The sequence below is a fragment of the Apaloderma vittatum genome, unplaced genomic scaffold (genome assembly GCF_000703405.1).
Source record: "Apaloderma vittatum isolate BGI_N311 unplaced genomic scaffold, ASM70340v1 scaffold11826, whole genome shotgun sequence".
Classification (NCBI taxonomy): Eukaryota; Metazoa; Chordata; class Aves; order Trogoniformes; family Trogonidae; genus Apaloderma; species Apaloderma vittatum.
Genome location: NW_009720074.1, coordinates 124666 through 142864, shown reverse-complemented (window position 1 = coordinate 142864; position 18199 = coordinate 124666). Strand labels below are relative to the sequence as shown.

Below are 18199 nucleotides of genomic sequence, written 5' to 3'. Positions count from 1 at the left end.
GACAAGCCCAGACAGTGTGTGTTAGTTTTGGAGTGTGATATTTTGTTCTAGTAGAAGATTACTATGCTATTACTCATTTGAGTGTGTACAGAGTAACCTCAAGAGGAAGAAGAGATGATTTGGAGTAAAGGGGGAAATTATATAAATTTTGAGGGCTTAAAGGCAATCGCAAATTTAGACTGTGTATTACTTAAAATTACTTGAAAAAGAATATTTTTTTTGCTGACACATTTTATAGTTTAACACTAATGTTTAAAGACTTTTGTGCTTTGTATGCAGGTATATGTCTCGAGTCCATGGTATGCATCCAAAAGAAACCACTCGTCAGCTGAGTTTAGCAGTCAAGGATGGTCTTATTGTTGAAACCCTGACGGTGGGGTGTAAAGGGTCAAAAGCTGGTATTGAACAAGAAGGATATTGGTTGCCAGGAGATGAGATTGTGAGTATAAAGTCTTTGAGAAAATGAATCACAATTTCTGCTATCTTAGCATGAAAGTTGTTTTAATTTCTCTTTAGAGTTATTTATAGATGCTGTGTTGGTGCTTGTGAATAGGGAATTAATGCACTCTTAAACTTAACATTTTCTATTCCATATAAGCTCTTTCTTTTTGAATTCTAAGTTTTCTACTATGAAACACTGCCAAAGTCATTTGCTCAGTCACCCCTCACTTTTATGTAGTATTCTCTTCTACAGATGTACAGGAAGACAGTAAATATTATTGGTATTACTTGAAATCCTCAGACGTCCTCCAATCCCAAAGATGGTGTCTTAAAAAAAGAACAAACCACGACCAGAATTTTTGTTTACTCTTGCCTTAATCTGAACCTGAGGAAGGAGGAACTCTCTTTCAAATTGCAACCAGAAGCTGTACATTAATATATAAACACAGATGAAAAGATGTGTTTTACAGGTATTTGTGAAAGATTTTCTTAGCAAATTAGTTACATACAGGCATCCAGATGTTGTTCCACTGGATGTGTAAAATAAATATATAAATTGAGTTAAACAGGTTGAGAGTTAAATGAAGGGAATAAAAGCATGTTTTCTCTGTCCCTCTATAGCTGAGCTGGAATGCACTCACAACGTTAACTGAGAGTAGTCCCATAGAGTAGGAAAAAGCTTGCACGTTTGCTTTGCCTTCTTCAGAAACACAGTCACTGTATTTGCAAGACCACATTTTTGTAATTAAGAAAGCAGTTGGCAAATCTTTAAAATACTTGAACTAGGAGCTGTTGCTCTGGAATATGAATTGCATCAAAAAATGGTAAAATGGAGAGTATTCTCTCAGACATAGGCAATGTGTTAAACTTTGGGGAAAATCAGAGAAACTCTACAGGAAAATAATTCTTAAAACCACTGAAAACCTCTTTGTGTTATTGCAGGCATCAGTAAGACCCTCAAAGTGAAGCAACAGATGATTTTCATTTTAAAATGAGAGAAAGTGGAAGCAAGCCATATCCGTAACAGAAAACATTATGGTTAAAATTATCCAAGTTACACTAATTTAAAGTATTGAAATTTATATTCAATGTACATTATGTCACTGTTAAGAATCTCATTCTCATTTCATTAAAAACCCTCAAGGGAGCCTTTAGAGGGCATGTAGCTTTGTTTTTACTGTTCTCCCTGGGAGTAAACATTTCAAAATTCCAGCTTAGTTCTTTTAGGTATTTCTAATGTCATTTTTTTCAGTTTAGAGGTGACATTAACTGTGTAGACTCAACATGACAGAAAGTCTGAGATCTGCAGTTATCTGAAGTATTTGGTATATTTATTTCCTCTATTGCGAAGAAAAAAAAAATCAAAATGCTTCCCAATAGCCATTTATTAAACAGTCATTCAAAAAATGTTCTTGCTACTGATTAGCAACAATTGTCTAAGAAAATTTAGAAGATAACCAGCATTTAAATTCCCAGTGAGTCATTGGAATTACGTCATTATTTTACCTCACAAAGAAAAGAGTTGTCTTTGACTTGACTGAAAATGCTGCTCAAGTCACACTATGAATAGCCCTTTGGTTAGAAGTGTTGACTGCATTTTCAGGATGACTGCTGATCACTGACGCATTGTCCTGCGTCCATATGTCTGATGGCCATCTCAGTTGTTCAGAACACCAGTGCACACTTGATTTAACAGTTTTATGCAAAAATAGGAGTCAGCTTCTGATCCAGGCCATGTCTCAATAGTGCCCAACCTCCAGCTTCTTTACCCTAATATTCAATTAAATGCTGCAGACAGACGAAGCAAAACACATTGAACTGGTATAAAGTCATTCTCTTTGTTCTTTTATTTAAAAAATTTTAGTGAGTAACAAAGTGTCCTTGTCATCACTAGACATTGGATCAAGTATTTTCCATTCTCCAACAACTGGTGCACAACCATGAAGTTCTCTGCAGTGGACACACTGGATATGCTTTGTCTGCACTTGATCAAGATTCAGTTTGTAGTTCCTTATAATTCAGTACTACTCAGATCTGGTACCAATGACTGTTGAACTAAGAGCTCAAGTTACATTTCAGTGGAGACAAACACACAGAAGTCTTTTTGGAGATCCATTTGTTGGAGATAGATCTCTGTGAAACAGGACTATTAATGTTGGAACAGGGATTTCAGGCTCACTGAAACTTTAGTGCGTTCAGACAGACCCTTGACCTAATTGTCAAATTCATTTTGACTGGTACTGCAGGAACCTGGAAAACTCATAATGTGAAAGACTTTTGAGAAGTGATGCACCACCTATTGACATCAGTACAAGAATGCCCTTGGATTTTAGCTTGTTCTCTGGCACCTCAGTGGAAGTTGGTAAGGATGAGCTGTTTCAGGGAGTTAGGAAAGGAACACGTCCATGTTGTCCCTCCCTTGAGTTTTTGTTTGAGAATCTGCTTGATGTCTATTTATATATTCGAAGATTTAGGTCTAAATCTTAGCATTGTAAATCCATATTCAAGTCAGTAAATTACAGGCCTGGGCTGCAGAACTGCTGAGCACCTCTGTTACTTATTTACGTGCCTGGCCAGAGGCTGCCACAAGGCCTGAAAGTACTGCGGACCGGTTGCTAAATGGTAACAATAATTGACAGTATACAGATTAAGAAAACACAGCTCTGTTTGGAAAAGATACATTAGATAATCCATGATACTTAGTTACATGTTTCCAAGCATTTGCCCTATCCAATTGGTTGACATAATGATAGATCTGTGCAGTAAGGACACGATCTCTGATAGGGTTCACATAGCCTTAGCTGTCAGAGGAATGTGTTGTTAAAAAATTGTGCTACTTTGCTGTCATTGTTCTATCAGTATGTTGAAGCTGTGGCAAAAAATGAAGCAAAACCTCATATACTTAGAGATACCATACAAAAGAACAAGCTGAGGTACAAAGACAGAACAGTTTGAGGGCATGAGGAGGCCCTTCCAAAAGGGACAACTCGTGCAAATGAATATTCTGAAAAGCTGAATCATTGGAATCATTAGATTTAAAAGAATATAAAACTGTTCTCTTTATCTCTCAGATATATGTGGGAGATATATTTTTATGTAAGTTACTAAATTTAAAATATGGAGTCAGTTGCCAAGCTTACTGTATTCCAACTGATATTTAAGGGTTGGTACCCATACAAAAACTTTGCTGCAAATATTACACCTCTGGGGCTTGTGCAGGTTTTCATTTTGTTTGCTCATTTGCCATCTATACTGATGTTTTGCACATTTTCAGAAACTGTTCTCACCTTACAGGCTTTCTCATCTTGCAGATGATTAATGCATTTGACACAAAATAAATGACGGAAGAAATTATTTTTCATTGCTATCCAGAATTTTAGTTAGGAATTTTGCATTTTCACTGTTTGTCAATGCCATTATTATGCAGTTCAACAAAATCTCTGCAGCTTCTTGCTTTGCAAGGAAAATGTCAGCCCTGAAATCTGGTAATGGAAGTTTACTTTTTCTTTCTAAAAGCTTTATTTCTGTTTCTCACAGAACTTATAGAATTTGGAAGTGTTATTTATTATCCACATAAAAGAAATTATCTGCTTGCTCTTCAGTTTTAGGAAAAAACCGCAAGATATTGTTGTTAACTATGTTTTCAATGCAGTTGATAAAAAAGAAGGGAAATGTAGTTCTTGAAGAAAAGTATCATGAATGTCCTTACCTATTCATTTTTATTTTGGGTTATGCCATGATTTTTGTGTACTTCTATCTGTGTAAAATAGTGCTCAGTCTAATCCCAATGAAAGATAACAAATTAAAGCAGCAATGTCATATAGCTTTATGGCAGGCTAGAGCAGTTCTTAGTTTGTCTTACTCATTTACGTATTTTGTGATTTTTCTACAGACAATGTGCATGGAGCTGTTTTGAGCATTTAGTGTGCTAATTCTTCTACTCGTGATTAAAGTCATAAAACTGCACTGACCCAGAGAGAATCATTATGAACATACAATTTCAATTACATGTGTTCATAAAGCTAAAAAATATTGTCGTCTTCTAAAATGGAGATGTGTTAGTAACACGGTTTCATTGTTCACATCTGAATGCAGCATATTTCATAGCACTGCTGTGGTTTAAAGTTGGTTCATGGTGGCCACATTCTCTAATGAGATGTGAAGGGTGAGGCTTCACTCTTAGTTAAGGCACTTTGAGCCATTTCTTCACTGACGAAATGCACACAAGGTGGTTATGTTTTAAAGAAGTTACTCTTTTAGAGAGTTCTATTTTCTGATCATTTAACTGATTGCTTGTAGAAAGAGCCACTCATTTCTGATATTTTATATATGGGAAGTATTGGTGCTTTCTCCAGGTCACTCCACTTTCAGGTCACAAGGCTGCCTACAAATAATCCATCTCTTCATTCTGTCTGCTTTCCCATCATTTTAACCCTTGTTGCAACCTACTGCCAGTGCTGAGTTTTGAAGGTGATTTTGTTAACCCGATTTTGTTAACCCTAGTGACCTTAGGCACACACTGAGCGATTATTGTGATTTGATGTATTGCAGGTTCAATTTTGCTAGGATCAATCTATGAGAAAGGAGTATTTTGGCAGTTATGTTTGTGTTAATCTACATTGCCTTAGATTGAGCAAAGGCTGGATTCCTTACTTGCCATGCTTAATTGCTTTTGTAATTATATTGATTTTTCCATGCTAGGTCAGTACTGGTAGCCAGAAGCTGTTTTTTTGAACTGGCTGTGTCTTCTTGAGTCTCCATAAATACGAAGATAATTGTAAAAACCATTAAAATGGTCACTGTGAGGGTTTGAATCTTTTCTGTACGTAAAATCTACTTTAAATTAAAACCCACAAAACCAGACTTCAAACCAAAACCAACCTGCATAGCTACCAGTTACTGCTAGCAAGCTAGGGGCTTCTCGCTAACTACGTTGGGGAATGATTTTGATGTCCATCCCATTTGTTTCAGTTATGAGCAGACAGATAATATGAAACAGTGACAGCCAGTGCCTTCATCATAAAAGCTCTTATAGCTAGAGAGCATAAAGAGGAAGAACATGTCGCATCAAATGGAAAAAATTTCCTTCAGTGTTTAAAAAAAATTCCATTTGTTTTATCCATCCATATTGCCTTTAATCTGAAGTCCTATATGAATTCACTGATCCAAAGCCAAACATAGCCCAGACCGTCATATCTCAGGTATTGTGACAAATTGAAGATTTTCGAGGCTACAGCATTCCAGATAGATGCCTAATTATTGTGAAAGCACCGGTGTTCTTTACATTTGGTGATTGAGTATTGCAAAATTTAATGAATGATCATAGGGGAGACGAAAGTTCAGACTGGCTTCCATCTTTTATTCCACATCTCAAGGAGAGTATGAGGAGGCTTTGAAGGTCAGGCCACAGAACAGTCAAGTCACACAAGAGCACTCAAGGGATGTGAGCTTCTAGAACTCTTTGAATCTTTCTTTTCTGTCTATCTTTCCATCCTCTGAGGTCCTATCCTTCACATCTTGTTTTGCCACAAGACTGCCACCATATCAATCCACTGTGTGTAAAAGCAATTATTTTTCCTGCAAATTATTGTCATAAGCTGCACTGGTGTAAAATTCTCTTTATTAATGAAACAAAAAAAAATTTTGCTGGTGGAATATCTTGCTTTGGATTTGTGAAAGTTCAGAAAAGCAAATATTTTCAAATTCCCAAAGCAAAGCATAGACTTTTTTTGTCCATGAGCAGCAAATTAAAATTCTGAATTCCCACCTCATGGTTGAGAAGTTCTTGCCACATTAAAACTAAGACCCTTCTTTGCCTTTGCTTTACCTCTGTTAGCATACAGCTCATGAGAATGGCCTCACTGCTGTTCCTCCTGTCTCCGCATGGGTTAAGAATCATGAACAATTCTCTTCATTCCTTTTCCAATCTTGTTTTTATCTTCCCATCCGTTCAGGAGTATTTCTTCCCTCCCCTGTGCTCATCCATATTTCTCATCCCCTAAAAAGGAGCTCACACTGCTTGGAGGATCTTCATGTTACTCAAGGTGACACTAGTAGAGTCCATCTTATTGCATACCTAAGAGATGATGCTTCTTTTAAACTGATAAAACAACCTCATCAGCATCTTCACTTGCTTATCCCAGCTTTGCCAACCTAACTGAAAAATTCAGTCAATGTAATGCTGTATTCTTCTTTGAGGCTTTCACTCACAGTTTTGGAGTTGAGATGCTGATGATGATGTTCACAGGTTTTGGGTTTTAGTGTTTTGAAGAACAACAATTTACTTAATGGTTTTGAAGTAAACTAGTCAAACTAGTCTGTATAAAGCTTCCATGTTATGCTAATGGACTAGATGACATAGATCAGTCCATCTTAAGTTTGCTCTGAAAATGTGCATCTTGGTTTTTTCCATCTCTTTTATGCCAACTGTAGCCAAGTAGTGTTGTTTTTAGTACCTTTGTGGGTTCAGAATGCTCTGCATCTCCGAGAATTGTTTTGGTTTGAATCTTTTGTTATTATGTCATGCTGGTCTCTGAATGAAACTTCACTGAAGGTGATGGGCCTATTCATCTCCGTGCTTCATTCACAATAAACGTAGGACTCATGCCTTTATACCACTGACAGCTGAAACAGTACCAGCCTGTGCGCCCACAGCACATGCAACGTGGACATAAAGTTGGAGATTTAAGCAAAGTGTTTATGAGGTTCTGCCGTTGGTTCAGATAAAATGTTTCTGTGTGTGCAGAAACATCGACCTAGAAAACCACCACAAAATTCTGTGGAGAAAATAAGGCCGGGAAAACAATGTAAACATGTTTTAAGAAAGAAAGAAAATAGAAGGGAGACTCTTTGTGCACAGTTCTTCTTGGAAGGAGACTTGAAACTACAGACAAAGAGATGACTTCTTTCTGGTCTGGATTCATTCTCTAGGGGAACAAAACCTTCACATTCATAATGTGGAAATAAAAGACATTGCACCTAAATAAGTGATGAAGTATTTATTATCTCCCTGATGAAAATAGCCTACAAACCTCCTCTTGGCTCAACCTGAGTCAAAATGGTGACATTAATAGCAGAAGCGAATCCAGTTTCTGAGGAGATAAGTTCAAAGTTTCTATTAACTTTGAATTCTCTTGGAACATGAAGAAAGAAAAATAGTATTTTCATTTGAAACTGTTTTCAATTTCTGATATCCTGGATGAGAATACTTGTATCATCTCACCTCAGTGTAAAACTACTGCTACCCAAACACAATCTTCTTGGGAGGGAAACAGATTTATTCATTGCTTCAGGAACACAGCTCATAGGCTGAGAAGGTAAGCGTGACAGGTCTCTTAGCAGTTGTTTTGATTGCTGGCATGGCGTGCTACTGCCTGAAAAAACTTCGCTTCTTTAGCTCTGTGAGCTAGAGACTGGCTCTGTGCTTTGGAGCCTATCACCCTGAATTGTCCAGCACATAATTAACTACAACATAGGAGAGGAAAAAAAAAATCTACCTGTATTGGCAGGATTCCAGAGAAGACTTTGGTGGTTTCTGCCAGAAACAGAAGACTTCTAAGACGAACTGGCAATAAATTAATTAGACAAACTTAGGCTGGCAGTTTAAACTCAATGAAAGAAAGCCAGAAGTGTTCTGAGAAGCTGTGGAAGTCACTGCAGAGCCTGAGTCTTCTTGCATCATTGCATCAGAAGAGGAAGCAGTTACCAGTGAAGAAAATGGAAATGGATTAACATGAGCCTATAAATATGTCTGTGTTTAATATACACTGTAGAGAAGGACATTTTGGTCTGTCTCCTGACTGATCGTTTTGTGTTGGTTCTTTTTAGAATTAAACTGATTTCTGAAATGAGCAAAGTTAAAAATAATTTTAAAACTCCCAACAATAAACTGCAAGATTATGGAAATCTTGGCCATAATAAATAAATAAATTAATAGATAAGTAAAACTTCTTGAAACGAAGCAAGATACCTAGGTAGTTGTGAGGACATATGAACTCATAATAGCTTTGGATATCTTTGTGATAAAGTATGAGTAATGAATAGCTACAAAGTGTCCTACAGAGTAAGTTTATGGAAATCCATTTCAGAGATGAAGCCCAGGTCATCAAAGACAGGATCTATAAATGCAGCTGATTTGCAATGGACAGATTATCCTGTCTGTAAAAGCACACATCATAGTAGCTACCTGCTGTGGTAGTTTTCTAGAAATGGGTGAGAAGATAAAGTGAAACAATTTTCATAAACAGATTCTAGCTGCTGAAGTCTTTCTGGCTTTGAAGGAGAGATGGATGTTTGTTTATTTGCTGAGCACTTTGGATGAGCAAAAGCAGTAGGTAAAAATAGATGCAAACCAGAAGGTAATGTGTCTAGTAAATGCATATATACAAGGAAACTGCAGGGGAGAAAATAAACTTGTTTTGTTGCTGAATTTACTCTAATACATTACTTTAACATTAAATGTAAAACACGGGATGATCTAAGAAACTCTATCATTGCAAGACAATCATTCTGATCAATTGTGGATCCTGTACAGCTGTGATAAAAGGGAAATACTTTATTAAACAGCTAGCTCACCATTTAGCTGCTGCAAAGATGGAGTAAGTCCTCTGAGCCGTCAAGGAATTAATCATGCCTTCCTCAGTTCAGAGCCTAACCTATTGTTCTGATGAAAAGATAAAAGCAGATTCAGTGAGCTACTGAAAGCAAGTTTACAGGAGAATTCATACTCGCTGAGGGATAGATGGAGCCAGGGATGTTGTGGTATGAAGCGACGGCTGACCCAAGGGGCACGAGGAGGACTGCCCCCACAGCAGGCTGGGACCTCTGGTGAAAAGCATACACAGTGTCCCCACTGCATTTGAAAAAATACTGGGAATGGCGTTCCATGACACAGGGTGTTTGTTCAGCCCAGGTAGTATTTGATGCAAGCTAGTGTCTGAGTGAAAACCAGTACATCTGCCAGAGATCAGTTATAAGCTGAAGATTTCTTACTAGCTACTGTACCCAACAGTGTACCCAGCCAGTGTGCACGTATAAGATACACGTGCTAGTCTCCCTCTGAAAAAAAAAAAAAAGGAGTAAGGCTCCATTCTGTCCAGCTCTACAGATAAACAGCCACATTATGTAAAAATCCTCTTACGGCAGAGGAGTTACTTGGGAGTTCAGCAGTATTGCAAAAGCAGTGGATGGATGGGCTAGAGGAGACATTTCAAAGCTGAGAACGGTTTAGCATTTCCCCGGTTCTTAAGGGCTCTTACAACTGCTCTTCTCTGAGCCTGTTTCTGACTGCCTTTTGCATGGGGCCCAGATTCTGATATTTATACTTTGAGAGAAGTATTGGTGAACAAACAAATCATGTAAGTCTGCAGTAGCTACTTACAGCAGAAGTATCAGCAAGAAGCATTTCCTTCAGGTTTCATACTGCAGGACAGGAGTGCACGTAGGTAGTGTGTCCCCACAGTGGTTCATTATATTCGTGAGTCATAAAGACTGCAAAATGCACTGCAAGGTTTTAACAATTATCTACAGTAAAGTTCATGTCTAATCAAGAATGGTTCGATGGGAACAGATGCTGCCTGAAAGAGACGGAAAGGAACTGATTGATTAAGAATGGAAAATATATGTAGAAAGAAATAGATCTGCTTTGTTTAATGTGAATGGGAGCGCAAGTTCCTGGGGTGTACTTTGAGACCTCTCGAGGAGAGAACCTAGATGCTAGAGAAGAGGGATGGTATTGTAGATACACCCATGCTAGAGTGCAGTACCACCACTTATTATTATAACAATAATTACAACAATTTTCATTTATAGCAGCAAATTTGAAATAAGAAATTTTGATTGAGCAGAGAAGATAGGAATTAATTCCCAAAACCAGATACATGTTGCAAAACCTAAAGGCAAATGAAAGAGACAAAACAAGTAACGTGTAATTCTTCTGGGAGGCATTTCTTTCAGTGTAGCTGTCCACGTGACATGGACCAGTAGTCAACTTTGCTGAATTCCAGTGAAGAGTTACTGAAAGCCAGCAAAGAAAACTTAGCAGCAGAATCCCAGTTTTTCAAAGCTTCTCTCTTAGCTGAAGGTGGGGAAATTGAAAGAACTCTGATGTTAAAGCTGATGGAGGGACAGAAGGAGAGTTCTGTATGGCTGTTGCCAAATTGGATATACCGGAATCCACAACACTTGCCTCAGAAACAATATCTTCAAATTGGGCATGGCCAGTCTAATTAGATGTCAAAGAAATGGGAATCTGAGAAATGGAAGGAACTCATTCGTTAATATTTTTGATTTTCTAAAGGGTTATGAAATAGTCAGGAAAAGATTACACTGAAATTTTGGGTTGGGGATTTGAAAGCATCTTAAAATAGATGTAGCATACAAGTACTACCGTTTTAAAATAGTATATGCTTTGTGAACGACTTCTTTCTGCTGAAATGGACCTTGTTGCTATTCTATATTCCACCACCACTGTGATAGTGTTGTTATGATATCAAGTGGGTGAAATCTACTGTGTATCTGCTAATAGTCTTCCTTTAGGCTAAATGTGAAACACTGTTTTAAGTTCTTTATCTGCCAGATGGCTGGAGCTCTAGGTACCGTTAAGGTATAGACACAGCACAGGGCTGACCATGAGCTTGTGCACAGGTGGGTCTGAATGAAAACCCAGTGATCTGGAAGTAGCTCTGTGTGTGTGAGTGCAGATGAGAGAGACAGAGAAACACCACAGCAGTGCATATGTAAGCAACAAAGAAACTCCTGGAGGAGCATTTGAAACAGAACACCTGGGAAAAAAAGGTCCAGAGTGTGCTATGGGACAAATGCCGCTCAGAAAATGCTGGAAACTGTGAGCTCCATGGAAAATGCTTTCCTTCATTTGCGTCATATAGAATTTAGGACGACGGAACTGTATGTATGCCATTCATAAATAAACATGATTCCGCCAAAGAGATAACAGACTTATAATTGTTTTTCCCATCTGTGTGACCCTTCTTTTTTTTTTAGCTTACTGATTGGGTCCAAAGGATATCCATAATTTGGATGATTTGGGAAATCTAGTTCAACAGTGTGAAACCAGCAAGTCCCCATAAAGGGGAGTTCCATGATTAGAGTTTTGCCTTTTTTCCCCCTCCCTTTTCCTCTCTCCACCTGATAGTAGAGTGACTTAATACCGAGTATCTGGCTACCATTAAGGGACTTGGAGAAAACAGATTAACAGGTAAGAAATGAGCTATGTTAACGGAATATGCATTATGAAAAGGCAAAGTGGTCCTTTTAGGCAAAATCTAAGAAAGGAGGTTGTATTGTTTTCATGTGCTATGCCTACATGTAGTATATGGGAAAATAAAATTTACTTATTAATTTTACATCTTTTTTTTTGCAATGGTTGTGGGCTTGCTAAGGTATGGAAGTGACCTAATAGTTACAATTGTGACCTCTAAGTTACTGTTAATTTTACTGTCAGTATGTGCTTCACATCTCATACTTAATGGTATGCTAATTGTACAGCAGGATGTCACATTCTCCAACTTACAGATTCCCTATTTCAGTTACAGCTAAGTAAATCTCCATTACTAATGAGTAAGCATTTCTTTTCCACGTACATTTGCATTATAATGGACATTTTCTTTATGCATAAAAATTATTCTTCCCTTGACAACAACTATATATTTTATTCTACAGTAAAGACTACGACATGATGATTCATTCCTTTCTGTTGGGTTTATCTGTATTTAAATTGTCAAGTGTTGTGGATAGCCTGACATTTTCTGTCCCATGTTATTTCTTCTGTACTTCCAGAGTAAATTCATGTATTTGCTTAAAGACAACCTGCTTAAGGCAAATCACAAAAAAGTAAGCTTGCATATCGGTGATAAATTAAGCCATATTTTTGAAATTGTTGCGTTGTTTCATTCATGTTGCTGAGAAATCCCAACTGTTTATGCCAGTGCAAAGTGACCTTTATGATAATAATGTTTTACTGATTTGAATATAAAGAACAAGTGACCACAGGTGATCCATATGGCTGCAAGATCCCACTCTGCTTAACAGAGCGTAGCTCTTTGGCTATTGAATGCAATCCCCCAAACAGACATTTGCTGCCCCGCTGATGCATCTATCTATAAACGTGAGAGGAAGCTGAGCAGAATAGAGGGGTACGGCTTTCTGTTACACCTGAGCTGTGTGGCTTTGCTGCCAAACCCGCTCCCTCTTGGGGGCTGTGGCCAGTCCCTGGGTGCTGCTGAACTCGGGCAGCAGGCTGCTGCCAACGGAGGATTCCCTTCGTCTGCCGACACGGTGACCCAAGAGGCTTTCCCGGCCCTGCGTCAGGAAACGAATATATAGGCAAAATGAGATCCTTCCTTCATTCCGCACGGCCGCAGGGAACATGTATCACCTTTTAGGCACAAATAAGCACTGTGAGTTGTCCTGATGAATTGATAGCTTAATCGTTGGTAATACGCAGCAAAGAAGGTGTTGCTTTGATTTCCGTGGGGCCACTCCCTATGCAGGAAATTGTGTTACAAGAATCTTGTCTAGGTTCCCCAAGAAGGTTTATGCATCAAAGAGAGTGCCTTAATTAACACTCATTAATATTCTTGACAATTTTTAAGTTAGCCTGGTGGTGGGAGTGTTTATGGGGAAGAAGATGGGTGTTGGGTTCTTCTAATGATATAAGCACATGGGATATTTTAAAGAAACAAGCTCTGGTGAAAGCATTAGGTAACATTCCAGAAATGCAGGAGGAAATGTATGCAACCAAATGTTAAGAGATTGATTTCCTGGTCACTGTGCATGAATTCTTTCTAGCCTTGTGTATATCCTGATAATTGGATGGCTTACAGTATAGATACAAAGTTTGTTTTGTTTTTATTTTGAAAGGCCTACGGTATGCAGCCTTTTTCCCAGACAGCAGCAAAAAACAAGGTGAACAATTTTTGCACTATGTGGTTTTGAATTCTGTCATATTTTCTATTACGTTTCTGTCTTCCATTAGGATAGCTTAGTTTACTATATTAACCACCACCATCATCCATATCACTTCCAATTCTCAGTTTAGTCTACATTATGTATGTATGTAGTTTGATGATTTTTTCTCTCTCCTGGGGTCTGGAAGTGGTTACTCACATGTTACAGTTCAAGACGTTACAATGGTTGCCCTTTAATCAGTCATTTTCGGAGTGACTGCTGACACCTGGTGGTGTATTTTGTAAATGCAAACTTACGCAGCTGGCGGAGAATTTTGACGTGTCCTACCCTGAGCACTGACAGTCAGAGTTTGAGCTATTTAAATGAATCCGATCCGCTGCATGGATTAAAAAAAAAAAAAAGTAAAAACAAAAAACCCCAAACAAACCATTGAGCATATTCTCTTCCCATCCAAACTTACGCAAGCCAAGAGAAGCAATAACGTTGCATTGCTGTTGGAGCAAAATTAGCGCCTCTGACCTTGCTGTCGAAGTCAGTAGCATAGTTGTTCACAAGGGCTATGCACCTTTTTAATTGTCTTTATTAACTTCTCAAATATATTGCATAAATGAATGTTTTATATGTACTTATGCACTAAATATACTGCATTAAACTAAAAATCTTTTCTGTGAAACACCTGGGGTTTTATATCTAGAAATAATGATGTTTTCAAAACTTTATGGTGTGAATTCTGAAGGAAACTTCTTCTGGTGTTTTATTTAATGTCATGGTTTCTGGCTTGAGTGTATGATTTTTCTTGCTAGCAAATATATTTCCATATGTTTATGATATTCCACATTTATTTGCCAGCATATTCCTAACAATGGAATATCTAGGATATACCAATAAGTAACTAGTATGAATAAAAATTAAGACTCCTGAAATCCTGATTCTGTGGTGAAATTTCTCAGCAGCCAGAACCTATTGGGGTCTTCTCAGCTTGATTTTTATCTGGGTAGATCTTTCATCAAAATGGATTCGTTTTCTTGCTTAATTGGCCCTTTGCTATCATATGATTATTTTTAGTTTCATAAAGAAGATAAATATTACAGTTAACATAAAAGAAATATAAAAGAACACTTTATCCTGATTTTTCTCAATCTACAGGCAAATCAAGTGCACTGACAATGCAGTATCTTTAGTTGTTTCTCAAATATCAAGAAAGGGCTCCCAAAGCGCACTGCCACTGGAATTTATGGAAGGGGAAAGACTTGGTGAAACAAGAGTGTGTTCTTTATAGCCAAATTTGTTGCTATTATTATGCCATTCTGAGATACACAGAATTGACAAGTGAAATTAAATGATGAGAAATGATAGAAGAGTCAAGTTACACTGTTAATCTGGACAACAAAGGAGGGCAAAGTTCTGAGTTCAAAAATCATTGCTTGAGGGTTGTTTGAGGGTTTCTTCTCCCAAAACTTAGTGCCCTTGCAATCCAGTATTCATGATATATAAACTTGAGCATAGGCAGTCTGGGTTGAGGCTGTCCCTAAATCTCTTCCATTCATGGGGTTTCAGGTCAGATGAATTATGTGCACAACACGGCTGCTCTTCAGCACAAGGGACTGGAAGTGCCACTTCTGTGTTGCCCGTCCTTGCTGCTCCCTTGGAGGAGACCTCTCGCACAAGGACTTAAAGGACCGTAGTACGCAGGCACAGGGAAATGCGAGTCAGAAGAATGCCAGTTCTGGCAGTTAATGGGAATTGCTAACTCCACCTTTACAACATGATGTTAAAAATAGCTTGATCAGATTTTTATCAAGATAAATTATGGAAGAATAGGAGTAAATTTTTTTTTTCAGAGATCTGAACCCATTGAAAATTTACATTTGACATGAAAAAGCATTGGGAGTTTTATCTGAGATATGACAGCTATTTTGTCTTCTAAGGGAAAGTGTGGCATTTCAGATAACACACATAAAGATTTAATGGTGGCCACTGGCAATTCTGTCTGGTTTTAGTACTGTACATTCCTAGAGCAAAATTCTGCCTCCAAATTATATGCATGCTGCTCTCGTTTACTTCAGCAAAGCTTGTGCACATGTTTCAAAGGTCAGAATTTGGCTTTTGGGGCTGAATTTCAAGGAAGAATGTATTAAAGACATCTGTGCATCAGAAGAACCATATCCTTTGTCCTCTGTAGAACATTTCAGGAATAAGCCTAGTGCTATTGAGCACTGCAAGTGAAACATTTTCTAGTTTTGCATTGAGATTGCTTAGCAGAAGCATTTCTTGCAGAAATAGGTTCAAGATTTTATTTATTTATTGTAACTCAACACTTTGATGCTGAAAAGTTGTCAGTTTTAAGACAGTAAAGACTGGAAGGAACTGCCCTTCTGAAAATTACAGTTGAAAACACATTGTAACAATCAAAACAAGGGGAAATACTCCAAGGAAATAGGTACGGTCTGTTGAGGTGCACAGACTTTTGTTTGTAGTCTAATACAGAGCAATCATCAAGTGTTTTATGCAAAGGTAGAAAACAAACCCACTTTTCATTGCGGACAGAGCTCATATTTGAAATTGTTACTACTTAGACACTTGAAAAAACTAAAACTTGGCATTCATATTGGAGTTAGTGTGTATTAAATTGATGAAGATCTTTAAGCATGTAGGTTTTCCCCTGTTTTTTAAACATTATACACTTCGTAAAATGTTTATAATGTCTAATTGCTTCTGGATTTCAAGACATATCAATTTTGTGCTTAGTTCCTGCAGATTTTGACACAATGTCATACCAAAATATTTTGTATTTTTTGTAGGACTGGGAAACAGAAAATCATGACTGGTATTGTTTTGAATGCCATTTGCCTGGAGAGGTGTTGATATGTGACCTGTGTTTTCGTGTGTATCATTCCAAGTGTTTGTCTGATGAGTTCAGGCTTAGAGACAGCAGTAGTCACTGGCAGTGCCCAGTTTGCAGGGTGAGTACCTATGAGATTTCATGTGCTGATTAGAGGATTGATATTCATTAATAGATTCATTAAGGTGTCCAGATGGTCTGGTCAGGTTAATGGATAAAGAACTGAATATTGAAACGATGGTGCATACCTAGAGCATCCATACAGAGATATCAAAATACGGTGCATGTAGCAGATGGTCATTTTTGAAGACTCCAGAAAGTTTTACTTATGCATTTGAACGCACACAGTATACTGTGTGGGAATGTGTGTACGTGTGAATGTCACGTGTGACTGCAGTATATTGTGGAAATCTTCAGCATGAGTAAACAAATTGCTGTATAAGATGCTATTGGTTTTACTTAACCTCATTTTAATGAATCATGATGTAACTTTTTTATATTTTGATGATTGCGTTCCTAATATTTTATCAGAATCATGTTTTAAATTATAAACCCACAATCACATTATTGATGAGGGCAATATCAAAAAATATAGGGTGAAATCCTACTTCTCATTTACTTGTCTGTATTCTGTTGGTGCAAAAAGGCCAGTCTGGATTTCAGCCATAGCATCCATGTCTATGGCTTCTTCTTTAAAGTTGCTATTTTTATGAGTATGATAGGGAGAGAGCAAAGAGTATTTTCTTTGTATTTTCCAAGAATGAGCAGGTATGTTGTTTACATATTATTAGGAGACTAAACATTCTACTCAGGATGATGCTTACTAGTACCTGGTCTTGAATCAGCCAGATACTTCTCCTTACTGTTGTCGTCTCCGCATCACCTGCCCCACTGGAGCACATTCCTAGGCTTCCTTAAATGGAAAGAATAATGCATATGAATGCTTAAGAAAAAAATTATTACTATAGAAAGGCATAAACGTGCCAGTTGAACTCTGCCTTGGATTGCTGGAGGGAGAGGAAATTACCTTGCTAAAAGCTTAAATCTAGCTGTGGAGCAGCAGACTGACCTTCAGATGATCTGTGCTGCAAGGAATGTAAGGGTTCAGGCACTTCGTAGTATGGAGAAGCTGTTTTGGAAAACACGTGGCTTGTTTTGTTTCAAAACATCACTTTCTGATGGCCGTTATCTTCGAATCAGTTGTAAAAAAAACCCACTTGTTGCCTCAGATTGGGGGCTCTTGGGGTTTAGGAAAATAGCAAGAAAAGCCTACTTCAAGGAAATGGAAAGGAAAGAGAAGGAAGTACTGGCAGGGAGAAAAACAGTTAAGAACAGGGACATTTACTGTATCCTCTCTACTGAATTACTAGCACTTAATTTAGATACTCTGTAGTGCCTCTGTTAAAAGCAAAGCAGGACTGTGTATCAGTGAATTGCTTTCAGATTTTTAAATAATCTCTTTAGAAATTGTTGTTTTTCATAATGAAATGGTAGTTCTTATAAATAGTTAAAATTAGGTGAACTAGATCCAGTCTTCATTCTAGTTTGCCACTAATTTTAGATGACACCTGGTGAGAGCAGGGAATGTAATTGGTTTAAACCACCTTGTATATGAGGTGGCTTATAACATGTCTTGTAACTTGGATGTCATCAAAGTGGAAGTGCTGAATCATTGCATGAAACGTGCACAGTTACGTAGAGTGGTCAGTTTTGCCAGCAGTTTGACTTTTATCATGGAGCCTTGAAATCCTTCATGGCAATGATATTCAACAAATGATACCTTGGAAAAAATATCCAGTGAAACTCAGACCATGTACGCTGTGTCTGTCTTTCTGTATGTTAATTCTCTTTTTGTTTCATATGAAGACTAAGGAGAGCGTTTGGGGGCTCTTAAATGCCTCTTATCTCAGAGATCTTTGGCTTCCTCAGTGCCTCACATGATGATTAGCCTGTTTTTGTAAATAATGCCTTTTTGAGTGCAGTGGCATC

The 18199-nt window shown here is 37.8% G+C and overlaps 1 protein-coding gene across 2 annotated transcripts in view; it reads left to right on the top strand.

Annotated features, from left to right (window-relative positions):
- Nucleotides 1-283: 283 nt before the first annotated feature.
- The window catches only part of ZMYND11 (zinc finger, MYND-type containing 11), a 43209-nt gene continuing 25293 nt past the window's right edge, over nucleotides 284-18199 (top strand). The window contains exons 1-2 of one of the 2 annotated variants that reach the window (XM_009870884.1): nucleotides 284-439; nucleotides 16170-16331. In XM_009870884.1, the coding sequence (XP_009869186.1) occupies nucleotides 284-439; nucleotides 16170-16331 (318 nt within the window). The remainder of the gene's footprint in view (nucleotides 440-16169; nucleotides 16332-18199) is intronic. The other variant, XM_009870885.1, reaches the window with a different exon arrangement.